Genomic DNA, 27,904 nt, shown 5'->3' with positions numbered 1-27,904 from the left:
ATAACTATAATCTCTGGTTACTCTGTTGCTATGCATATATACAATGCTTCGAATTGTCTTTGAATTGTCCACAATCAACCCACTAATATAAAATGTGTGAACAATCATATAATTAACAATGAACATTTCATTAAAATTATTTGCATGAAATGTGATGATACTTTATCAATTTAAGATGCTAAATTCATTAACTGACACCTTTAAAACTTTAACCTTGATCTAGTTATATCACCTTGTTGATGTACTTTGTTTTGCAGGATCCTCTATATGTGTATCACTTTGTTACATGTTGCATACCTATTCCCTAGAACATCCAAACCTTTTAAAAATTTGAGGGGAAAAATAATTTCTTTCAACCAAACCAAGACTTAAGCTTTATGCTGTTTCAAAAATGGATGTTATGGAAGCTGTTAATTCTATTTCAAGTCACATATACTCTTTCATACTCTATTAGTTTCTGTGCTCCAGTTACTACAAAATGTGATAATTAATCATCTTGACAATTATTATATTTTATAGTGACAGATGCCTTGTCTGACAATATAGCTTTAGTTAACAATTAGTCACAATAAGACTAATAATAATTTCAATCAGAGCCTTTTTTTCTGTCCCATTACTTAACAATATGTTGATAATTTACTTTAGCTTTATGAAGATTACACTTAATTTTCTTACTTGGCAAAATTTCTTGGCTTCACCATAGGTGAGAATCCCTCCAATATAAAGAAAACATGTATCTCCAATTCTGTGCCATCCACCAGCACATTTATCTACAAAAGTACATGATCTCACTGTAGATTCATACATTTTATATTCTTTTTATGTACCTGTAATAACTTACAACATGTAAACTGAGAACAGTGAGAACTCAAATCTCAGCCACACACATCAAAATGATGAACAAAATTTATTCATAGGTTTTGTCAGTAAAACCCACTTCATTACTAATTTTAACAGTCAATTTAATTTTATTAAACAACATTCATTAGTATAAATCACATTATGGTCATATTTTATTGTTTCAGTTTAACTGTTTTGTCTTTCAAGAGGAAATACATCAAATCCCAGCAATACCGCTACTGATCATGGTTGTCAATATCAATAACAAAAACACCTAAGTGATAAAAAAATGCAAACAAATTATTATAAGTAAGAACATAACAACAGCATATTAAATTTAACATATCCATTACTGAGTTGATTTTCATTCCTGATTTATGCATTTATGTTGCTTTGCTCAGAATTTAATGTTCACCAAAAAGTAACTTTACTTGTAGTCTGGACTCAACTGGGTCAGTGGATCATCACTAGACCTGTGACAGCACATTGAAGCCTGAAGGCAAAGCATAACATTAATAACCCATTTTCAACATTTCCAACTTCAGACAAGTTATGCATAATGCAGATCACAAAAAGTGTTTCTATGTTAAAGAGAAAAGTAGCTATTTAATAAGGTCTAAAATATATGATAAAAACTAAAGTCACTATTAACTTACCATTAAGAACAGATGAATTGTCTGTATAATATGGCAGAAATAAAACTTCTAAAAGTTTGGGGTTATCCTGAAAATCTTTGATTCGTCCCGCAACAGCACTTGTAGTATTAAATCCCCACCAATTTTCTGCTGCTCTAATTGGATTCTCTCTCATTTCCAATGCACTATAAAAATGGTGTTAAAAGTCACACTGTAATAAAACTTACATTACAATGAACCAGAACTAAAAGCATTAAAACTAAATTCACAATTCTATCATCCTGAACAACAACACTTAATACAAGTGTGTTTTTCTTCATTAATCCGAGCTTCATTGTTTTTCACTTTATTTACTGAAACATCACATATATTCATCAAGTTGCTTCATACTCACTATGATTTATTGCTAGAATTTTCTGTAAAATGAAACAAAAAGTTTAACTTACAGAGTTCTGTTGGTTGATGCTAATTCAAAGTCACTATCAGGATTCTCTAAGTAATTGTATCTGTATAGCTGACCAGCACTGCCTGCCACAATTGTGCTGCGATCCAAGTTCATTAAAGCCACATTGTTCCACAACCAATTATTTTGACAAACTTGTTGAGAAACTTGAACGTTCTTTGAGCCAACCATTCTTAACTGATGAAGCCCTTTGTTATTAACAACCAAGTTTAAGCTAAAATTAGCTCTGACCTGGTCCAATACAATGTTATCCTTATATAAAGCATAGTTCCTGGTGAAGTAGTTACGAGTCACTTCAACCACTTGATAAGAGCCACTGTCACGCCCTCTAGCCAAGAAAGTTTCTTGATTTTTGTTCTCAACAAAAAGGTTGTTGGTGATCAGGCCACTTAAAGAGGCCACTGCTTGCTTTGCATCCACTTCAATAATGAATCCACCCTGATTCTGTAGCAACAGATTATTATGGAAATCCAAGTATGGGGTGTTCTCAAGGTTTAACACAACAGCACCTTCTGATGTAGTGATGTTTCCAAATAGTTTTCTTCCATTGTATTCCATACGGTTATAGCTAAAGGTGAGATGAGGAGTGCTTTCCCCTGCACTCAAATATCTAATAGCACCTTGTTGGTTGTTGGACAATACTGAATGTGTTACATTGTGTTGCAAACCTCGGGCTGAAAGTTATAAAAGATTATAATTTAAGAAAAAAAATTCATCCTACTTTGCCACTTAGCAAAACAGCTTTCTGGCAAATTCCAAAACTTAGATTTAGCACAATGAATAACTAGATTAAATATACTGAGTATTTACAGCATTACAAACACATGAAAAAATAACAGTCGGAAAAAAATTTAATATTTAATGAAATGTGTAACCATCTTATTAAAAAGCTATGCTACATAAACCACAGGATTATCTTATCAACCTAATGCAACTAACAAGAAGTAGAATCAGTTCATCTATCTATCTATCTATCTATATATATAGATTATAATATGTAATTATAATCATTATAACCATTATAATATGTAACAGCCTGGGTTCAGCCATGAATTCATAACATATAAAAACTGCAAGATTTTCTTACCAATGTAGTATGTAATAGGAAGCGTTACCACTTCAGCTACAAATCCAAACACCTGACTTCCTCCATTTGCATGAAGTTTAATACTGAGAGTATTTCCAGTTGACCTATAGAACAGTGCATCTCCAGTGTGTTCAGTGTTTCCATTATTTGTCTTGATCTCTCCTAGTTTAAAAGCAGAAGAGTTAAAGATGTCTCCATCAAATAAATGCAAAATGTCAGGTTGTGCAGAAAAACTAGTAGCATCAAAGAGATTAAGCTGTAGAAGTCGAAATCCAACTGGCTTTGCACCGTGTGTGCTTGAAAAAATTTTTACACAATCAACAGGCATATTGTCATACTTGTAATAAAGTAATAATTTCTCCTCTACCATCAGTCTTTTGTTAGCATCACAAATATCAACAAAACCAAAAACAGAATAGGGAATTCCAGCTTCTTTCAGAGGGTGATATGAAAGAGAAGAAGAATCAGATGATTCTCCCAGAAGAGAGGAGTAACTTATTCCAAAACCAAAATTATTCTTTACCAAAAGTTTATTAAAAAAAAGATTTCCAGGAGATGCCAAAACTTCTATTGCATGGGAGGCACTGTGTGTGATGGTGACCCTGTGTAGATTAATGCTTCGTTGAACAAGTTGAAGTGCTCCATTTTTTTCTCCATGCAAAATCCCAGCCCCCCTAATGGTGACATACTCTATCCAAGATGAAGATGTTCTATCTAACATCCTAGAAGAAACAAACATATTTTTATGTTGTCGCTCAAAATTTGGAACAGAAAATCTAATCCCACCCCAGTACTCCTCAGTTCTATCCAAGTTGTCTTCTCCACAATAAACAAACACATGGTTTCCTTCATATGAACAGCTGTAGTTATGTTCACCATATCCATTCAGTCGATATTCACAATCAGAAAATCTGTCTTCTCTACCAGTGCACTCTAAAGGATGAGGCCAGAACCTAACTCTACTTAAAGTCGTTGTTCCAAGATCATACCTATGATTTTGTTTAAAATAAGCATTATGTCTTACATAACCTAGCTCATGGCAGATCACTTCTGCATTTCGCTCAGTAAAACAAGGATCACAAACAGGTACCCACTGCAGTGTTGTACTGTTGAAAACCTCTAAAAATCCATATCTTTGGGCCTCTTTACATTTAGGTGTAACACACAGTCTAATCCCTGCTTTACTGGGTTCTCTTTGAAATCCATGAGTAGAATTAACTGTTTTAGCGGGTATCATTTTGATGGGATGGTCTATTGTTCCTTTAGCTTCAAGGTCTCCTAGAACAAGGATGCCAACACTAGGGTAAAACATTAACTGAACTCCTGGTTCAATGATTAATTTAGCATTAGGAAGAATAGTCAAGTCTGATACAACTGAGTAAGGTGCCTTACGATAAGGAAGGGTCAGTGTCTTATAGATTCTACCTCCAAGTGGACTGTCTACATCAACTGGCTTGTTGTGGACTTCAGCTTTCACTACTCCTGATGCCATATTATCTTGTTCCAGATAGGGGCTAAATTCTGCCACAGCATAACTATTCCAATCATCAAAGTCAAAGATTCGTTTCTGAATTTCTGTCACATTCAATGTTCCCCACCAGTTCTCAGCCACATTGATCTGGTTATGAAGTGACCCAGTTAAGACCCCTGCAAGGAATTCAAAATGCATGATAGGATTGGAGAACAAATTTCGTGTGATATTAATCTGCTGAACTCCTCGAATACCCAGAGCATAACTAGCTGGATTATAGCTTTCTGTCCTTAGACTCTCAGAGTAATATTTATTATTTTCTAAAACATTATTTTTGAAATTAGCACTCACTATACCAAACTGGTCTGCATGGCTAAAAAGATCAAATTCTACAACATATCTCCCAGTATTGCCTTTTAGTTTGTTTTCCTGAATTAGCATTTCTTTCTCCATTCCTGATATATGAATCAATCCATATTTACAAGTATTGTTCATAAAGATATTTTTAGTTGCCTTAATTCGAGCAAAATGTCCGTCAACCCTAAATCCAAAATTTTCATTCTTAACAAATGATGAGTTAAGAACAATCAAAGTGTGGGTGTAATTTTCATTGTAGTGCCAAACATATGGAAATCGAATATTCAAACCTCCTTTGTGGTTTTCCTTCAAGAGCGAGTGCATTAGTTTCCAGTGGAATAGATTATTAGAGTTCCTGATGTCACGGCTATACTGAAGAATGCCTTTGCCATTGTTTCTGATTGTGTTGTAAACTAGAGTGTAGTTGATCTCTGCAAGGTTGGATACTAAATGATCCCAAAAAGGGGTAGAAACAAGAACAGCTTCTTTCTTACTCCTAAAAATATTGTTTTCTGCTATTAAAATAGTCTCATTATCATATCGATGAAAATGAGCACCAAGTTCACTTTCATCACGGTTGTAATGATTACTTGAAATGCCATGCTTACAACTGTTAATCATATTTTTTTCAATATTAATAGTAGGAACCTTCCTTTCCAAGTAAGTATCAGTATAACCTAAAAGAGAAATATAGTTTTATTTGATATTAATATCAACAATACAAAAAGTCACACTGATTTTAAATTAGTCAAAATGATGATACACAGTTAATAACATTAACTTAATGTTAACTGTTGTTAACATTAATGGAATGTTGACAACTTTAACTGGACGTGTATATTTGCTGCATACTTAATACAATTTTTTAATAAAATAACATTTTTCTTTGCTTAAGCTGTGGTTAAGGTAGACCTCAGATGTCATGCATAAAACAAGTTAGAAACAGGAGTATTATGTTGGTTTTGGTTATTTTACAAAATATAAAAACATTTATGCTAGCAATTTAATTGTACTTGTTATTCAATTTCTAAAATTAAAGAATGGTATGCTAAATGCAGAAAAATAATATTTTAAACATTACTAGGTTGCTAACTACCACAACATGAAAAGCTGTACCCAAACTTTCATACCAAAAAGTCAGTTCATATGTCTCTATTCAATTATTATTGTAATGAAAACCAAACACAGATCCAATATTTCAAACTGGTAGAAAAATATTTCAAACATAATTTTCACATCATAATTATGGTGATCAGTACTTTTTTAGTAAGAAATTATGACAATCTTAGTTATGTAATCAAATATTCCTGTATTTTCTCAAAAAGAAAAGTACCATATTGTAAGCATTTTACTAACTGACTCAACAGTTTAGATATACAGGATCATTATAAAGTCCTTGTGCAGTTTTGAATTTTCATAACTTCAGTTCTATACATGATAAAATCAACCTGAGAAGCGTAAAGCATTTATTTTATCATGATTTAGTAATAAATTGGTTATTTTTATTTTATTTGCAGAAATAGGATTGGCCCATAGCATCAACTGAAGAGAAAGTGAACTGTGTCCTGTGTTTACCCGAGCTATTAATCTGTCACTGTGGTCCAAAGAAGATTTAGAACCAATTACAATGGAGATGCACCACACAGGAATTATATTACTAACTGGAAACAGGTTTTGTTAATGATAAGCCACGATCTGGAAGGCCAAGTGTAAGTGAGAAAAATGTAGCAGCTGTAGAACAATCCTTTATTCTTTGGAGCTGGGTATTGTAGACACAACAGTGTGTAAAATTCTCAGAATGAAACTTCAAATGAAAGCCTACAAATTACAAATCTGACAAATGTTGCTGGAAGAGGATTTATCATGCACGATTGACTTTGTCATAAATTTAACGAAAAAATTTTAATTAATACCTTATTTTCTGACTATTTGATGTTTTCAGATAAAGCAACATTTCACATCAGTGGTAAAGTCAACAGGCATAACTGCTGCATATGGGGCACTGAAGAGCCATATGAATTTGAGGAACATAAAAGATTCTTCTAAGATTAATGTCTGGTGTGCATTAGGAAAGGACCACATAATTGGGTCATTCTTTTTTGAAGAACGGGTTGTTGATGGTGAGAGTAATTTTAGAAATGCTGCAATATTACTTTATTCCTGATACAGCATTTCAGCAAGATGGTGCACCTTGTCACTTTGCTCTTAGAGTTAGGCAGTTTCTGAATGATAATTTCCCTAACAGATGGATTGGAAGAGGTGGACCACTCTCTTGGCCACCACAGTCACCAGATTTGAGCCCACTGGATTTCTTTTTATGTAGATAGGTAAAGACAAGCGTTTATTCAACAAAACCTTGCTGTGTAGATGACCTGCAAACTAGGATAAGCAATGTGATTCAGGATATTACTGAAATTCAACTGCAATAAATATTTGTAGAACTTCAAAATCACATCATGGTATTTATATGTAATGATGGTGGACATTTTGAATATCCATCATAGTAATAAATTATTTCATTAACCCTTTTTACAGGTTGAATTTATCATGTATAAAACTGAAGTTATGAAAATTTAAAACTGCACAAGGACTTTATAATGACCCTGTATTTGTTGTTTTCTGATTTAGTTTCTTAAAGAACAGATTAGTTTCTTTTGCAGTATGATTAGAAATATTTGCTTACATAACTAATTTCTATATAATAATGTTAAAACACACCATGACTGTAAATACAGTACTATGTAAAAGAGACTATTTGAAAATGGTAAAGGAAAATGCAGAACACCTAAACTCAATAATGCTGATGTTATCTTTTTTATGCAGCCTTCAGGATGGAAGGAGAACTGATACTGATCTTAAACATGAGATAAAATACTATGTTCCAAGTGACAGAAAAGTATCCATTTGTACAGTATCAAGAAGACTCAACAAGAATGAAAAATTTGGTCATGTAGCAATTTCAAAACCTTTACTATGATCTCTTAAAACATTGTCAATGACTGTACTCTGCTAAAATGTAGAAAAATTGGACTGCTGATGATTGGAAAAGAATGTTATGGATGGATGAGTCCAAGTTTGAAATCTTTGATTCAAAGCACAGGTTGCACATCCACTGGGAAAAAGATAAAAGGTACTTACCTCAATACACATAACCTACCATGAAGCATGGGAAGGCATAAGATGGTTTGGAGGTGTCTGCAAAATAGATGTAACAATAGACCAACACAAATACCATCAGATACTAATCCATGATGGTATAATCCAATGGTTTGCATGTTATTGATAAAGGATATTACTGCCAAGAAAGTAATGACCCTAAACTCTCATCCAACCGATGCAGAAATTACTTAGCTGAGAAAGAAGTTGCTGAGGTCATTCAAATGACACAATCGATCTCAACCCAAATGAACAGGTTTGAGATTTAATAGATCAAAAACACCATAAATTAAAGGTTACTTAAAAAAAAACACATTACAAAAGTGTATCAAAGAGATTTGGAGTAAAAGCCAAAGAGATAGTTTTATTAAATATGTTGTAGCAATGCCTAAAAGACTGCCTGCAATTATTAAATCAGAAGGGTGATACACAAAATATTAAATATTTGCTGAATTCAAAGCACATCCACTAAGTTTTTGTTGTACAAAATTTGAAAATTGATAAAATTTTGATGTTTCATCTGCGATTTAACCTTCATTGTTCTTTGAAAGTAGCATGTAATCTTAGTTTTGACTTTGTCTTAACACTTTTGCACAGTACTGTATACTTGGCAATGATTTCTTAATCATGTATTACAAGTTTAGCTAACTAGAAGTGTGTTGTTAGTGAAATAAGTTTAACTCCTGTATTTTATTACATGTATTCAGATTTGTGAGTTAGATAAGCCCAACTATTGCATTTCATTATGTATATTAAGATATGTAATGATTTAAGTTCTGTTTTTATATTTTATATGTATTGAGATCTTATTAGTGAGATAAACTCTACTTTGTAAATTTTTAGAATTTCAACTAAAATATGTCCAGTTTGGAAATTTAATTGTATTGTAGAGACTACCCAGATTAAATTAAAATTTGTACAACTTTTATGATGAATATAAGAACCATTATGTAGTTTTCATGTAGTTAAGTATACAGAATTTAAACTTTCCTTTGTAATTCCAATACATAAGATCTTTTTTTAACTCATTGAATATATAGGAGGATCAGCATGACTGGGTATGCAGCATGTGCATCTGAACAGGGTGGCAAATTCTGAGGAAATGACAAAAATGAACGTAAAAAAATTGGTTCTGGTCACCAGCTGTTAACAATTTCCCATCTACTAGAATCAGTATTCTACATTCAAGCATACAACTAAAACATAACACTGGTGCTGCCTACAGATGATTCACAGAAAAGTTGTCAGTGTTTCAGTAGTGTGGCAAAACAAGTAACACCAGCTCTGGTACAAAGTTGAAGTGTAATACATAATTACAATACCTTTAAAATCTTTCCAAATGTTTTGATTTTTTTTCTTAAATAAAAGTACTATTACTATTTTTTTTCTTAAGTTAACTGTATTGTGTCAATTGCAAGAACTGAAACCAAATTTTAACATTATAAGTCTTAAGGTTTGCCACTGATTTACTGAGAAGCTGAAAACATAAATGCCAAAAACAAGAGAAATTTGAAGTCTTTTGATACTAAAAACTGATGGAAAATGAAGTATATACACAAAACTGAAACTAAAAGATTTATATATAAGTGATACAATTTTTTAAAATTAAAAGAACTTTTACATCTACTTCATCTGTAATAGTAAATATTAAGTAAACTGAGAAGAATGCATACAACTGGAATGATAAATCAGTCTTGTTTAACTGAGTTCAGTCTAGTTTTATATGTAAAAAAAAAATCTGAAAATTACAAAACTTTATTCTCAGCATAATGGCTCTAAGTTTTTTTCGTTGATTTTTTTCAAGTACAAAGTTTTAGCTCACAGCTCCATCATATCTTAACATATTTAAGATCTAATTACAGTTTTGGAGTCAGGAGGACAAACACTTTCAACTAATGCATTTGATCAAGCCCAAAAGTATCATAGATTAATTTACTATAACCCTGTCTAAAAAAATTTTCAATTTGAGGGTAGACTTGTAGAAATCCTGATGAGTAATAGAATTGAATTGGGTACACAAACACCCCACATGTGGTATTGCTAGTGCAAAACGTATAGCTAATAAAAACGTACAAAAGATCGCATACATTAACTTCTATAATCCTGCCCAAAGGAATTACATGTACCAAGGTTATTGAGGATTTCCTGTTGTTAACAATTTCTTAATATACACAAAAATTTCTAAAAAGAAATAGCACTGAATTTTCTTTTTACCTCCAACTGATGCAATATACAAAATGGCATCTCCAACAGGTTTATTTCCCCTTCTGTACTTAACTAGAATAGCTGATCCTGGGCTTCTGAGTGGAAAGGAGGTAAGATTGTTTCGTATATCCCACACTGGAACGTCTTCTCGAACTTCTAAAGCCCCATACACCATCATTTCTTCTGTAGATTCTTTGCTAAATGGATTAAGAATCATTATTCCTATTCTCATGCCAGAATCTGTCAGTATTTTAAATTCAATATCACTACGTCTTTCAGAGATCAAACCATCTTCAAAGAAAACATATTTTCTAGAATTCTGTGGAAGTCTGTAGTAGTTTCTAGCATCACGTGGCAGAATTATGTGTGAACTGCTAGTAGTAATCCAACTGAGTAGGTCCATGTGCTCTGCTTTTGTAAAGACTGGATCATAATGTATGCCACTTCCACCATTATAAGCAAATTCATTTTCAATGATATCAAGACCTTGAGAATGAGTTATTATACCATGAAGCCTATTTCTGATAATCTTGCTCTTACTGATCTTTTGGTTTCCTCTGAAGTAGAAAATATCATTCCACATGAAACCAATTCCTGAATCTGGGTTTCCTAGTATTTCCAGATCACTAAGTTGATGGTGACTAAGATCCAGCTGGAGTGCTGGTTTAAAAATGTGAGTTGCATAATCCAATAGCCCAGCTTCTTGGATCACAACATTTCTAATAATACTTTCATCAGCATCCATTCCCAGTCTAATGCCTGCCCAAGATGGTTGGTAACATCGGATTCCAACAATCATTGTACAAGAATTTTCAAAATCATCATCTCTCTCTGCTTTACAGGTTGTCAGGTCAGTATCTAATTCAGTGCATTGAACATTGCTCAGGATAACATTACTAGAACTTTCCTGGTCCTGAAATTGTGACTTCTCCAGAAGCCAGTCCTGAGGATGAAGCACTAATCCCAACTGGTGACATGCTACTGCAGCATCTTCAGTATCCCAACCATACAGACAGACAGTACCCCATCGATTGTTTACCTGTACTTCCAATCTTCCTTCTGTGTTATTTGAGAGACGTACATTTGTGCTCAAAGAAGTTTTCTTTGTTTGTGATGTAATTCCAAAATTTATTTTCATACCTTGTCCTTCACTCTCCAGCTTTCCCTGAACCATAATTCCAATAGAATGCTCAAACTGTAAATTGACTCCTGGGTGAATTTTTAAATGGCTACCTGATCTGATGAAGATATCTTTAACAACTTGGTAAGTACCAGGTGCGAGTTCCTCATTTCCCATTACTTCTCCTCCAATCACTTTATCATTTTTGAACCATATGATTTTTTCTGACTCATCAACATTTGATATAGCCTCTTCAGTGTTTAGATCTTGAAAAATCAGAAACTGAAGAAACTCAATTCTTGCTAAGTTGTAACGATTTTTACGATCAAAGATACGTTCATAAAGTTCTCGCACTTGATTTTTACCTATACGTCCCCAGTAATTCAATGAAGCCTTAATAACTTTATTGTGTCCTTCCAAGTGTGACCCAAGTTCATAACGTGACAGTGGATTCTCAAAATGGTTCCTCACCAAATCTACATTACTTGATGAAACCACTACTACAGCAGCTACTCGAGAACGAGGATTTAGAGCAGGAAATGGTTCACTAATTTCATTTTGCAGCATGATGTTTTTGGTGAATAGTATTTTCTGTGCTTTACTTCCATCAAGCACACCAATATTTGATGTGTACATCCCTTTATTATGCTGGAACAGATTTGACTTAATTATCACAAATACTTCAACTTCACGATACACATCAAAATACCTGTTGGAAATGAAAAGAACACCTGTCTGGTGATTCATGAAATGGTTATGAGCTATGGTAGCTTTAAGGTGTAAGGCTGGAGCGAAGTGTACTGCCAGCTTTCTACTGTCAGAGAATTTATTGTTTGTTATTTCAACAGAAGAACTATAATTGGTTTTAATAAACCAACAAGACAAAAATTTGACTGCAGCATCATTATTTTGTTTAAATGTATTCATGCTAATATTCCAAAATGAATCAGCTCTACAGATGTTTCCAATTAGCATACCGTATTCTCCATTTCCCACAATTTCTGAATTAGTGAAGTGTGTCGTGAAATTAAATGCTCGTGTTGTGGAAGTTTCATTAAACCAGAGAGCAATTCCTATTTTAGTGTTTCTTGAGATAACAGAAAGATTATAATGTTGATAGCCTCCACTATAAGAAATGTTAATTCCATCTCCAATGTTATCAACAATAGCACTGTTATTCATAATAACATCACCAGCACCACCTAATACATGTAATCCAGCAACATGTGTGTTTTTTGCAACATAAGTCTGACTCAAAATAACTCCACTTCGCATGTTTTCTACTACCACACCTCTGCCCATGTTCTTTGTTATGTTACAAGCATTTAATTCCAAGTCTTGAGCCCTACCTATAAATAAAGTAGCACTTTTGAATAAAAATGTATAAAAATATGTTCTAAGTTTAATAAAAATAATAACATATTGTAAAAAGTATTAAACGGACAGAAATATGTTTAAAATTTCAATTCATCTATGTTTTGCTGGTTCTCTTTCTTTTGTTTCTAATAATAAATTATGACTGAAACAGTCTTAATACTAAAAGTTATAGAATCAACTCACATGAACAATGTTATAATGTACTTTCTTAAGTACCACTCAAAAATATCACTTTAAAATTACATCTAAATTGTAAAACTCAAATATTATTTAAAATAATACAAGCGAAATTAATTTTATGATTTATATATTTTGTGGTGGTTTTTCTTTCTAAGACAACATGTCTTCCTTTATACTATGTTGCAAAGCACATGAGGAAACAAAAATTTTACACATTCTTAAAAAAAGACATGGAAAATGATATATTTTAATTCATAAATCCCATGTATCTTAATTTACTGAAAAAGCTTAAAAAACAAAAATGATACAGCTACATTTTTTATGTATTAAAATAAAATTAGAAGTAAAATAGAGCATTTGATATTTAACTTTCTAAACCTGTTCTACCTAGAAAACAACTGGCATCATACTGTTTTTTAGACAATTATATAAACTAGTATTCATTGTGAATTCTAAGTTCCTATTCTGTTATATCTCACCAAAGCTTGCTACAACTTCCACAGTGAAGAAGACCATTCTGTTGTACACTGGCTTGTAACGAACAAGAATACTGTCTCGAGTGCTAGTGAAACTTTGAAGCCGTGTGTTATTTATAACAGGAAATCTTCCTAGCAAAAGTTTTGGATCAACAAACCTTCCACTATATACTTCAATCACTGAAGCAGATGCTTCATCTAATTCATCAGACATTAAGGCAGGAAAATGAACAGTAAGTTGCTCGCCATACTTGTGATTTAATTCAAACAGCTAGACAGAGGGGAAAAAATACATACCAGCTGTACAAATGAGTTACACTATGATAATATTTTTGTAAATAATGTTTAACTAAATATAAATAAAAAGTACCAGAGAATTACTGCAATATAAAAGTGAAATCTTCTGCTTTACCATTCAACAAAAAATATTTTTCATGAGTGAAATGAATAACACATACAATCAAAACTTTAAACAAATTCTAAAAGTTGAAAAAGAAGTAATCTTAAAATTGTAGATTAAATTAGCTGTTGTAAAAGTAATTCTAATTAAAGTTAAATACACTATTGAGTACATGAAGTTTAATTATTTTAACCATATTTATACAGACAAATGACAAATAAATTCTTACATTTTTAGAACTGAGATGAATTCCAAATATATAGTTACCTATGAAATATCAAAAGCCTTTCTTGATTGAATTATTCTCATGCTGTCAAAATCGATGCGACTTAAGTTCTAAGTGTCCTTGATACACTTAGAGTACGTGTTGTAGCCACAGCTAGCCCAATTTCATTTTTTGAATCTAAGTCCTAACAATATCTGAGTTTTATGCCCTTCCAAATGAATCCAAATTGAGGAACGATCCAGAAACCCAAATCACACACATGTTCATCCTCATCGAGAATTATTTCTCTCATGCACAGTACTTGAATATAGGAAAATTGATATTTACCCTTGAGATAACTCATGCATTTGTACAGTTGAGTGTTTTGTAATATTGCCTTCATACATGTTACATGTATTCAAAATTTTGTTGTTACATTATAATTATGCCATCATTGTCAACCAAGCACATAAGAACACCTATAAATAGATTCACTCTGAGGTTAGTGTGGTCACAACTACAGGGGATTTCTTACAATAGACAATGGAGGATTTGTACTTTGAATTAGGGACTCCCCATGTACCTGCTAGTCGAACGATTGTCTTGATTTTGATAATGTAAGTGTTGGATTGTATAGAATATTTAATAAAAGTCTTACTTTATTGTTTCTATCTTGCCACGAACCCAAGTTAAATGGATACGTCTGTTACGCTGTACGTTTGTGGTCGTACATGTACCTATATGGTTTGTATGTACTATTGTCTTCTGTGGGCCTGTAGTGTCTGTCTGTCTATGTCTCTCTCTCTCTCTCTGTGTGTGATTGTGTGTGTGCACGCGAGACATCACTTATATGAATGCTGGCGATGTCACTAAACTAGGTACATCGTGAGTGTTACAATCCAAACCACAGCCACCAGGGACCAACATCTATGGAGGTGTGAAAGAGGAGTCACAGGCAACTGTGACTACAATCCAGTTCATCGCATTAAATTCCATGTAAACATCAGTAAACATTATGTTGGGTCATATGGGGCAACATGTTATAATGTTCAAAAAGCTCTCCAATTCCCCATTGTCCATGTCAATTATTGAATGTGCATCAGGAGAACATGCATAAGCTTTACCTTCTTGTTACAATCTAGACTTTGTAGTTGTAATCACAATGAAAAACCACTTATCTCCTAATTGTGGGGAGGTGGGTGGAAATGTATTTCAGAAGTACTTTATAAAATAAATTTTATTTTTAAAATATAAAATTCAGACAAGTAGACTTACCTCTGAAGCACCAAAAGCCAAATTACTTATAATATTATGAGGAAGGAAACTGGAAAAGTCTCTGGTAAGGATTACAGACTCCTCTAAAATGCATTTTTATGGAACAAGGTAGCAACCTTCATCATGACAAGCTAAAACTGTAATCAGGCAAACTTCAGCAGCATCTAAAACTTAAGCAAAATTAAGGAACCAAATTCATGGGAGAATAGAATAGAGGAAATCAGATTTGAATGGAGTTGGACCGAATGAAGGCACTAAGAAAAGAGAAGATATTATTTTTAGTAGGGTAACTCTTTGCCCTAGGTATACTTAAAAAAATATAAGAAAATGTGAGTATGAGCAACACATTCATGTAAAGCCATGCACATTCTTAAGTGTGATCAGTGTAACAGGTAGTCGGGTTCAGAGTGCAGGTGAAAAGTCTCAGAGGAGACTAATAACAATTAATGACTGGACATAGGTAAAAGCCAGGTAAGTCATAATTTTTCTATACTGATAATGTATTTTTAACTACTACTTACCTTTTCTCACACAAATAGCTATTCTTGTTCACGTGCAAAAATTCAATGTCACAAGCCTTGAATCTCCAGCACCTAGATTGCACTAATTCCAATGTATCTTGCATGCAAATTATCATGAGACAACCCTCCACCATTAAAAGTATGATATACTCTTGATATATGTCACTCCCTCTGCTCAATTCTACAAAATTATCACATCGAGTTTTGACAGAAAATGAAGGCAACAGTTTTCAGTGGAAATGTGAAAGGAGGTAAGAGCCTATTAGAAATGCAATTTAAGTATTGGAAAATTATTACTTCCAGTATGGTACATTACCTTTAGTTATATAAATAACTAAAATCCTACACTGAGCATGTGAAGGGGCTGGTGCAAGAGAAAGAAAAAAGCATCCTTTGAAAGTATCCAAAGGACATTTCCAAATAGATCTTTGGAGTTGAATATCATACATGGAAGATCACAATAGTTCTAAACCAAGTATACTATTTGCCCATTGTGGCAGGATAATGATCCAAACCATACATTATATATTAAAGTTATGAAACTCAATCTTTCAAAAAAGAAAAATTGGTAAGATTAAATGATTGCACCTAGAAGTAATGGAATGGGTTGACAGACAGTCAATTACATCCAAAACTTATACTGCCAGAAACCAACATCTATCCAAGGGATAGATAAGGATCATACCATCAGAAAATAAACTACAATTAAAAACCCAGCCACCAACATCCATGTGGGGGATAAGAAGGAGGAACATACCACCTGCAAGTCAACTACAATTTAAAACTTGGCCACTGGGTACCAACATCCATGGAGGTGTGAAAGAGGATCATACTACAGGCAACTTTGACTACAATCCAAAACCATGGCTATCAAGTACTGACATCCAAATGAAGGTAGAAAAGTGAATAATACTGACGGGAAGTCAACTACAATCTAAAACCTAGCCATCTGATGGCGGTACAAAAAGAGGTTCATACTACCTTAACCTCAAGTTCATAAAATCTGTACCCCCCTATTTCAAGTTAGAAACTAAATGATCAATTTGGGAACCTGACATCTGGCACCGAGACGGTGTCTGTGTGATTTAAATTATTGCACTCAAATATATAACAACAAGAACTTCACCAAGCAAAGAAGCATCCTCAAAATATGGCATGTGAATAACCAATGAACAGTTTTGAATGCCCCCTAGTGGTTTTCTCAGCTATTTCAATCTGTTTGATATACTCTGCATGCAAAATTTTAAAAGGCTTAGCAACCTATGTCCAGTAGCAAATTGAGTTCAGACGTCACAGCTAGAAGGGAAAACTGCTTACCTTACTTCTTTATTTATTTGTTCTATATTTCAACAAAAATAAGTTCCATAACTTACTTCTAATTAGTAATAATCTATCTATATACATATATAACTTATAATAATTTCAATGTGACTGAATATTACAAAATACTACTCCACTAAAACACAGCTAAGACAGGTAAGACTAAAAGGTCACTTTTATACTATTAGATAGAGTAACATGAGTGCAGTGCACCATGCCAATGAAAGTTATGTAATGTCAGCTAGACACAATTGGAAGGATCAATATATTAAAAATTAAAATATATATATATGTTATAAGACTTAAGCTATTTAGATTAAACATATTTTTGTGTCATACTAGGCAAATCATTCCACCATGAAAAAAATAATTTATATTTATTAACTAATTTTTTTTTATGATGGTTATGATGTGGTCAATTGATAGACCCCACATAGTTAAGGTATAGAAAACAAAGTCTTACTGAAAGCAAACACATGAAATGTATTTAGGAGGTTTTAAAGATTACACAAATATACTCTTCAAAAAAAGAAATGCAAAAGGCAAAATATGAGACAAATTGTTAGCAAGTTTATTCCTGGTAGTTCTGTATGACATGTGTGAAACTTTGCACATTCACTGCTGAACATCCAAAGTCTGCAAAGGCAAAGTCCATGCTCACTAGGTGAAGTTTAACCTCACTCAACGTCAATAACGAGTATGCCCCCCATGAGCATCAATAACTGCTTGGCATCTCCTGCCCATGGAAGCGATGAGATGACGAATCACATTCTGTGGAATTGCTGTCCACTCAGCCTGCAAAGCTGCTGCAAGCTGAGGTAGAGTCTGCAGTTGAGGTTGTCGCCGTCGCAGACGTCGGTCCAACTCGTCCCAAAGATGTTCAATGGGGTTTAAATCTGGTGATCTGGAGGGCCAAGGAAGAACGTTGATGTTGTGGTGTCTCAAGAAGACAGTGGTGAGTCGGGCTGTGTGAGGACGGGCATTATCATGTTGAAAAAGGTCGTTGACGTTCACCATGATGGGTTGTACATGGGGCCTAAGAATTTCGTCGACTGTTGCGTACGGTCTGATCGGAAATCCTACGCAGCTCTGGTATGGTTGAGGCAGTAGACGTCGCAGTGGTGGTCCTATCCCGAAGGTGACGTAACCGTATGTAGCAATCTTGTGCGGACGTGGTCACAGGAGGTCTGCCAGATTGTGGACGGTCACAAGTTGATCCATGTTGTTGGTGACGATTCCATAGCCTTGTGATGGTGCTTGGGTGGACATTCACAGCTCTGGCAACATCTGATCAAGATTCGCCTGCTTCCAAGCCACTAATGGCGTTGTGCTTCAGTCAGTCTTGGCGTAACTGTATTGCGTGTCGGTGGCTTAACACTGTGCTATGGATACCAAGAACCTGTCACTTTTATAGGGATTTTGCACATGTTGCACTTGCAAAACATGCAGATCTCTTAAGCAAATTTATTGGACACACATGCGTTTTGGCGAAAAATCCGATGTTTTCCTCCGTTTTCAAAGTGCACAACTTTTATTGTCATTTTGGTCTGGCAATCAGTGCCTTAACACGTGTAACATCACATACTCTGAGCTTGTAACGTTATTACATATATTTCTCTTTAAAATAACAAAAATATCCCTTTTGCGTTTCTTGTTTTGAAGAGTATAATATCTCAGATTTTTAGGGTGAAGAATAGTTTTTTAATCATAACATGAAATCACTTCGCACTCGGACTAGTAACAAAACAGTCTCAATATTTTAACCAACAAATATTTTTTTAAATATTTCATTAAAAAATCTGATTTTTTCTCTACATAATAACTTGTAATATTACTAAAACCTTATCAAAGTTTTTAGAGATACATGTACTGTATCAAAAGTTATAATGTAAATACTTAACATGTGCAAATGCGTATACAAATTAGTGTATGTTATACCAAGCCCATTGCAAAAGGGTTAACTGAGAAAAAAAGTTAAGAGAAAGAGTAGGCTTAAGGTAAGAGATTCTCCTAAGAATGACTAATTAACAAAGAATTTGGATATGGAAATCAAGACAAGTAGAGTAGAAAAAGATAATTATCTGATATAGTGAAGAAATAAATCAGATGATCCAGCTATCATGAGCCACTGAAAAATCAGAGGGCTTGAGGATGAACATGTTAGAAATGAAGCAAAAATTCAAAAAAAACTAAAATTAATGCTGTGAGAATGAGTACCCTTATTGATGATTTAAGCCACCACAATAAAACTGTGAATGAATGAACACAGAATCATGGAATAGAAACTCAAAACAAACACACTAAACAGCCTAAAGTTATAAGACATTTATGTAACTTGTTACTTCCCAAGAAAATAACAAACCAGAATGATGTAGTTTCCCCAACACAGTGTCACAGGCTATGAAACTTGGAATCACCAGTACTGACAAACTAGAATAAAAATAACAGCTAATTCAGTTACTTTAGAACATTACTACACAGACAAATTATTATTCTCTACTGCAAAATAATTTTGCTTTAAAAAAAAAAAGTGCCACCATTAAACTGAAACAAGTCTCCAGTCTCCTGCTTGCTTTTTTTTTGGAACCAAAAAGAAACTTATTAAAAAGACAAGGAAACATAATAAACAATTTTGTTTGCTCCTTTCTAAAGGAGGTCAGAATTATTGATCAAAAATTAGTAAGTAAACTGAATTGTAAAGAAAAGACACTGAATGAACAGAAAGAAGGAGGAGGGAGAACAAAATGAAAATAAATATCAGTGACGTCGAGAAAACCCACTTGTAGAGAAATATATATGCAAAAACGGCTCGTTTGGGTTGAGAAAATATTTTACATAGAAGGTCGAAACGTTGTTCACTCTTCTATGTAAAATATTTTCTCAACCCAAATGAGCCGTTTTTGCATATAAAATGAAAATAAAGATCAGACTGAAGGATCTGTCAATTAAAAAGTTCCCAAAATAATCATATAATATAAAATAGCCACCAACAGTCCAGATGGGAGTATCACTTGAAATAGAACAGGGTCACTGAATGGCTTAAGGCTCATATCATCTATTTCTGCATTACCACTTAAGTACACTGAAAAAGAATATACAAAAGTCTCAAACATCAGTTAAAAAGTAGACAGGAGAATGAACATTATAAGCTGAGTGTTTCAAAGAAAAAGAATGACCAAAAATAAATTCAGAAGCCAGAACTCTTAATCAGCTTTTGTTGAGATGCTTTTTGTGAACAGGGAATAAGTTCCTTGTAACACAGCACAACTGGCTAAAATATCAAAGTAACTTAAGAGCCACATGGTACAAAACCTACAACATAGAGAATCAGTGGCAGTTAAGAAAGACTGCAAGGTAGAAATAAGATTATAACCAAAAGAATTTGGAAAATGAGAATAGCTAATAACTGTGTGGAAGAATAAAATCTCAAAACAAGACAAATCACAGTAAGGAAAATATAAAACTTTAGATCAGTCAAAGTGGCAAACCACATGGAAGACTCCCTCCTATAGTTGATCTGAGTGTCAAGAACTTGAGAAAAAAAAATGAGTAGTGGAATATAACCATGCTAAAAGAACACTCATATGGCAACCAAGAGAAACATGATGGATATTAACATTTTGCTTATTTCTAAGTGTCAACAGTGACAAAAGTGTCAAAAGAAAATGGAAAATATAAAGATTCTAGAAATGAATCATCCAATGTAACATTAGCCTCTTCATATTTGTAACTGAAATTGGCTCAAGATTTGAAATAAAATATGCCTGTGAGAAGAAAGAACAAATGAGCAGAAGCTTCTTCAGGAATAGAATTTGTGGACATATCCTGTTTGCTAGCAATAAAAGTAAGTAGGTACAAGCAAAAGATCAATCATATTTAAAATAAGAAAATGTGAGATGTTGTGCAATTTGAGCAAATCAGTGTTGATAACCTAAATATGTTGACCAATAAGAACTGAAAATACAGTCATATAGAATATCTCTCAACACTAAAGGTAGACAGCCTTAGAAAGAAATTATAGAATAATCAGAATTAACAATGTCTTCAGAATTTATTGTGAGTAAAGTTAAGCATGACTGTTAGCAAGAAAACTCATATTATTTTAGGAAAGTATAGTTTATACATTTTTTAACAACGAATTAGACAAAATAAAACAATACTTCATCAACATCAACAAGTTTCCTCCACAAACTGTAAAAAACATTATACACACACACCTAGACAAAAAGCAAATAAAAAAGTAAATATACCCCACAAATTAAAAAATCACAAAACCATACATGGCTGCATACCATATATTCCCAACATCAGCAGAAAAATAACCAACATTTGACATAAACTAGCAACAAAATATGACATCCCAGTTAATACCAAATTTATTCAAAAACCAAGCACAAAACTAAGGTCTATACTATGTAAAAACTACACTGACCAACACAACACCAATATTATATATAAAATACAATGTGATAACTGCCACGACTTCTATATTGGGGAAACAAGTAGAAATATGAAAACCAGATTCACAGATCCTAAAAAGTCACCTTCATACGTTTTCGAACGCCACAAATCAAATAAACACAACATAACCATAGAAAGGACCCAAATACTAAATAAAGAAGCAAACATAAACAAACACAAAATTAAAGAAGCCTTACTTATACAACAACTCAAGCCCAAAATAAACCAATACAAAGGAACACCTTTATACCTATATTAATAAATATATCCAACATCTAAGCACGCCCTCTACATTCCTACACTAAATTTCACAACTGCCTTAAAACATGTGGTCAGCTTCCAGTCAGTAACCCTTTCTTTCTTCGTGAACCTGACGATGACCGAAGAAGGTCGAAACATTGTTCACTCCTCTCTTAGTGCCTTTTCTACTCATTCCAGCTGTTTTTAAATATATAATTTTCTCTACATATGGGTTTTCTCATCATCACGGAACATACATTACATGTTTCGTGTGACTCTCAATAAAGCACAGTAATTTTTCAACATTTTTTTCACTGGCTCTATCCAAATTTTAGTAACAAAAATAACACCATGCCAAGTGCACACCTTGCGTGCTGCATGACAATGCTGTTGAGAGGCCATTCACTTAATACCAGAGATCATTAGGTCCATACAGATGAATAACAAATACAAACTTACTAATTTAACTATATTTATACCAATGACTATTATATATTAACTAACTATAACTTACAACTATATGTTGAAAAGTTTCTTAACATTGATTTTTTATACTATACAAATATACATCTAAGTGCTCAAGAATAATGACAAAAATAATAATATTCCATAAAATTTTCTTTCACAATAACAATTAATTAATTACACTGCTATAGTTAACAGTTGCCCATTAAGGTGCCAAAGAATAAAATCTATTTGTTAGAACAAGACCTAGAATACAGTGAATTATATACTGTACCTTTTTGTCAAAGTAATAAATTTCCTTACATAAAGTAATAAAAATAAAGTCTTCAGCATGATCCTTCTGCTTGAAAAATACGCAAGAGAAAAATGACAATGGTTTGAGCCTATTGCCCTCTAAAAACATTGTAGAACAAAGCTTATTTTAAAGTCACACTTTGCTATCAAATTCAACTCTAATTTTTTACAACCACAGAAAAATTGTCAACAACTCCATACTATTTTTGCACATGCCAACTCTATGTTTAATAAAAAAATTACTGAATATATGCAGAGTCAGCCCACTGCATGAACCAACCCTCTATTGGAAAAGTAATAGTGGTAATAATTCCAAATTTACAAAGCTTTTAGTCAACAGTACAAGCCTTTCATACACAAAAATTAGAGGTCTTAAAGTTTTCATACTGAGTATGTGTGAATATGTGTGAAATATCATAGCAAGTCTGATTCAACCTGTAATAAATTGGAAAACGAAAAGATGTTCATGTAAAAATTAAAAATAATTTTGTCCATTGTACAGTTTGCAAATTACATTTGTATAAACTTTGTATTTCACAGCCTCCTAAGTGTATATCTGAAGTCTCTTAACTACCCCAATATATTATATCTGGTATTTTCTCTACTCTATCAAGAACTGTTGCAAATTCAGCAATGTAAGGTAACATCAGGCATTGTTAAGTCTCACATCAAATGCAAAATACCTATTAAATGGCACTCTGTACAAGGCTGGGCATGTACAAATAAGGTTAACTCATTTGAGGTTCTAACTATATCATAGGTCACAAAACTTAGCTACTCAAGCTTCTGTTCTCAAAATTTATTTTTAGTTTTGCACAAATTTATAGACAAACCTTTTCACACTCCTGAACATAGTTGAGGTCATGGCTCTGGCTGTGAGTGAGCTGCAGAGGATAAACCTGGCCTTTGCCAAAGTTAACAGAGCTACAAAAGTTTTCTTTGCTTAGAAAATAGTTGTCATGGAAAACATATCGCACACCATCAGCCAAGTTATTCTCTACAGATACACCCTGCAGTGTTCCTTGACCACTGCTTGTGTTGATATACATACCATAACCTAAAAATAAAACAAAAATACACATCAGAAGTATAATTCACAAAGTTATGAAAAGGATATATCATAATTTATTTTATTTAAAATACGAGTTAATGTTTTATGGGGTTTTTTCTTGAGTACTGTATCTGTTAAAAATAATGCTAGATGATATTGTGATACTAGTTATTCTACAAAAGCAGACTGATGAATGAAAATATTACTTTAATTTCATGCCTTTTTATTATTATTATTATTATTATTACACACTTAAAGTTCTGCCATGGGTAATAAACTGGATAAATTGGTATGTAATCATATACCAGAATAGCTTTAATTTCAACTAGGCTATCAGATAAAAAAATAAAAAAATACATAAACAATTTTAAATAAACCAAGACTGATGGCAGTTTTGTGATACAGTTTCACCTATCAAACCTGCTTTCCAAAATGTGGTAATTACTGATAAATACCAATTCTTTAGTATCTGATGCTTGCTCATATAATGATGATATGCTCCAACAGGATATGTAAAAGAGTAAGATTTCTGATAATGTCTTAGTTCATATGAACACTACCTTCCTTATCACTCAACATGGGGAAATATTATACATGATTTATTTTACTTAAAATAAACAAATTGTTTTTATTTTATTAAAGTATAAATATTTCACTTATTCTTAAAAGTTAAAAACTGCAACACTTCTATACTTAAAATGATATCAAATCATCTCTATAAAAATAATTTTCTTTTGTTACAACATACATTTTTTATTAAAGACTAGGAGTGCATATCTCATTGTAGTAGTCAATTTGATACACATCTACATTTTGATGCTGCAATATATCTATCTAGATACAGAAGTTTTACTAATGGTTTATTACAAAGTTTGATACTCTTTTCTGTAATTTAATATTTATATTGCCAGCATTCTCTTATTTGAGTACTTCAAAGTTTATAGTGCTTCTTTTAATTTTCACGTTAGATTGACTAAATTGAAGCTGGCAAGAGAAATAAAATTTAAAAAAATTAATATATGTCTATCTACTTTACTATTGCTAATATGTCACTTTGCACGCAATTTTTTTTTATAAAGAAAATGAAGGCAACATTAGGCACTCCTTTGTTTACTCTAAGTTTTAGCAAAAATACTTATTCGAAATCTTTATTATTTTTCTGTACAAAATATTTAATGTTTCCGGAAACTTGCTAAATTTCATGAAGATATATAAATCAGATCAGATGGTGTATCAATACAATCATATCACAACTTCATGATACAATACTCATATTGTATTTCCATAACTCCACTCCTTAATTAAAGATGAAGGTATAAATCTAATAAGTAAATGACCTACTCCATAGCTTTATTAGTGCTCCTTACTCTCAGTAACCCTTAAATGGCATATAAAGTGTGATAAGGACCTCTCAAGGATCCCTCATCTCTAAAATGAACAAATTTTGTATCTAATCTATGAAAGTTTTACAGAGATATTTTTACATATTATGCTATCACATATTACATTGCCTAAAATAATAAATATATTTTACCATGGTTATCAGTAACCTGGCTATTACTGACAACAAAACTTTGTCCTGGCTGAGTGAAGTTTAACCCTGTAAATGCGGAGTATCGAACATCAAGGTTACTGAGTTTTGGAGGATATCCAATAACTGTTATGGCTGATGTAACCTGTCCATCACTTGTACATCCAGCATACAGAACAGAAACATAGTTAAGTGATGACAGAGATACCCACTGATAAGTTGGTAAGACTTGCAATCTTCTTTTTTTAGCTTTAGCATGAATAAAGCGTATTCCTGCCCAATGGTTTCGATACCTTTCATGTAAATTTGGTTCACACTGAATACCAATGTCCTGATGGTAATCTGTAAAAATCAATTTCCATGTTTAAAATGTAGTGGAGTGTTAATTCTTCAAGATTGTGTTAATAAAAATAACGAAACATACTACAAATTAATTTTCCGTTATTAAAAGTATGATAAAATGTATTTTCATGTAGTAAAATATCCACATAAATTCTAATTCCTTTACTTATTAATGCTTTTTATTTTATTTACATCTGATTCGTTGTACATTTCAACTTACTCTGAATTTCTCTTTGTACTTTCTACTATTTAAAGTACCTAAACTCAAGTTTGTTTACTTTTAGAAATAGCATACTCTAATCATAGGTTATTATAAAAGTCTACACTTTCACAATTTATTCCTTCCTCCTAAATTTCATTAAATTTTTTACACACAAAAAAGACAATTTTCAGTTCATTTAGAAGACAATTTACATAAAACATACAATTTAAGACAACAAGAGACCTGTTGTTCCACATATACCATCCCATCCACTATACTAAATTCTAAAATAAAACTCTCAAAGCTAGCCCACACAAGCCTTCCCTTACACTCCTTTAAATTAACTGCATCAACCACATCTGAAAGCAGCTCATTGCAAAAGCAAATCACCTTGTTAACGAAACACAGCTGTCTTAGTTGAACATATTTCTACTCAGCCAAAGTACAAATTTGTATCACCTAGATGTATTATTCTATTAAAACCAAAAAAGATAGTACATCAACATTTTAAAAGCCCTTTACAATTTTAAACACCTAAATCAGGCCTCCTCTCACTACTTTTTTTTTTTCAAGATAATTTTTTTCACAAATCTTATCCTATTTCCATATTACAGTCTTTCCATCTTGAGTATTATCCTAGTAGCCTTTCCATAAAACCTTTTCCAAAAATTAAATGCCCTTTCTAAAAGTCTGAATAAAGTACTCCAAATATGGTCAAACGAATGACCTAACAACACATAACTATACCAAAGACAAGTTGTACAACCAATACCACAAATCATTTGATTCATTCAATAATTAAGAGGATTTCTATCTAATAATATGATAAGCATATGCATAGCCTAACAATCATCATAATTAAACACTACCAAACATAGATGTATGAAACTAACCAACCAATGTAAAACAGTAACCACATGCACAACCTTACAATCATCGTAATGAAATAGTACCAAATATGTATTTGCACAAATACGCAACCAATCTAAGATTGTAATTCACAAATCAGCCAAACTTAAGATTTTTATCAGTGAATGTAATCAAATTTTCAACTGCCCAGATCAACATCATTAATGTAAATAAGAAATAACAACAGTCTCAGCACAAATCCAGAAGACACACCATTTATAATATTAGTGCAGTTAGAATGAGCTTCATGAATAACAGCTTTATTTTATCTAATTAATCAACCTTCAAATTAGTTAATTATCTCATATCCTACTCAGGTTGAGGCAAATCTTTTCACTATTTTTTGTGATTTGGCACTTTTTTAAAAATCCATATAAAGAAAAGCCACTCTTCTGTTACCAAAGTAAGAAGTAATATTTTGAAAAGAAAATTATGATGATTTTAATGTAGGATGCTCCTTTTATAAAATCATGCTGGTTATCTGGAAAAACCTTGAACGTCATCAAATGATTCTGCAAAGCATGTTTTATCAGTTTAAAAAAAATCTTCAAACACATTAAACTAATAAGTAAAAATTCCCTTAACCTCTTTTAAAACTCTAGGGTATACTTTATATAAGGTAAGGTTATGTCTGATATTCTTAAAATTCAAATTCTTTTTACTAAAAATTAACATAAAAACTAAACTCTCCCAAAACATTTCTTCAAAATTAATTTTTTAAAGAACATCAATGACCTCCTGCCTCATGGTCATAAAACTGGATTTTTAAATATTTTTAATTGAAACTGAATTATCCTAGTCAACATGCCCCAAAATATCTAACCTAATTATGCTATGATTACTCCTCCCACCTGAACAACTATATCTTCATTAGATATTAGCTACAAATCCAGTACAGCATCTCCCCTTCTATCTCTAGTTGGTTCCTTAAACATTTGGTAAAAAAAATAATCTTGAGCTACTTCTAGAAAACTATCTACTTTTTTGTTTAATACTTCAAATAATCCTAATCAATATGACTGAAATAAAAATTTCTTATGTTAATTACCTGAATTACAGAATATGCAACTGCAACTCTCCAAGCAAATCTTGTCAGACACAACCCAAAAAGGTTTAATTATAATACAAGAAGCAAACAACAGAATATCAGTATTTACTGTAAAATGTAAATCAGCAGCTGTTATGGACTTTTTATTAGAGATGAAAGGATGAATGGCATTATTCTATTTTTTTGCAACTGACATTTTTTGCCTAATATGTACTTTCTACTTAAAGAAGAAACTAAACTATAAGTAAAATCATAAGCAGCAGAAACAGTTTT

At 32.5% G+C, this 27,904-nt stretch overlaps 1 protein-coding gene across 1 annotated transcript in view; it reads right to left on the bottom strand.

Moving 5' to 3' along the window:
- Positions 1–27,904, bottom strand: part of LOC143240377 (protein bark beetle-like) — a 58,726-nt gene that overhangs the window by 9,440 nt on the left and 21,382 nt on the right. Inside the window, exons 4-11 of the mRNA XM_076482702.1 lie at positions 25,134–25,472; positions 23,382–23,605; positions 13,371–13,638; positions 10,224–12,683; positions 3,026–5,530; positions 1,922–2,612; positions 1,497–1,660; positions 676–770 (exon numbers count right to left, since the gene is read on the bottom strand). Coding sequence (XP_076338817.1) covers positions 676–770; positions 1,497–1,660; positions 1,922–2,612; positions 3,026–5,530; positions 10,224–12,683; positions 13,371–13,638; positions 23,382–23,605; positions 25,134–25,472 — 6,746 coding nt within the window. The remainder of the gene's footprint in view (positions 1–675; positions 771–1,496; positions 1,661–1,921; positions 2,613–3,025; positions 5,531–10,223; positions 12,684–13,370; positions 13,639–23,381; positions 23,606–25,133; positions 25,473–27,904) is intronic.

Source organism: Tachypleus tridentatus, chromosome 13 (assembly GCF_004210375.1).
Source record: "Tachypleus tridentatus isolate NWPU-2018 chromosome 13, ASM421037v1, whole genome shotgun sequence".
NCBI lineage: Eukaryota > Metazoa > Arthropoda > Merostomata > Xiphosura > Limulidae > Tachypleus > Tachypleus tridentatus.
The sequence above is the reverse complement of the archived record's forward strand: the minus strand, read 5'-3'. Positions and strand labels throughout refer to the sequence as shown.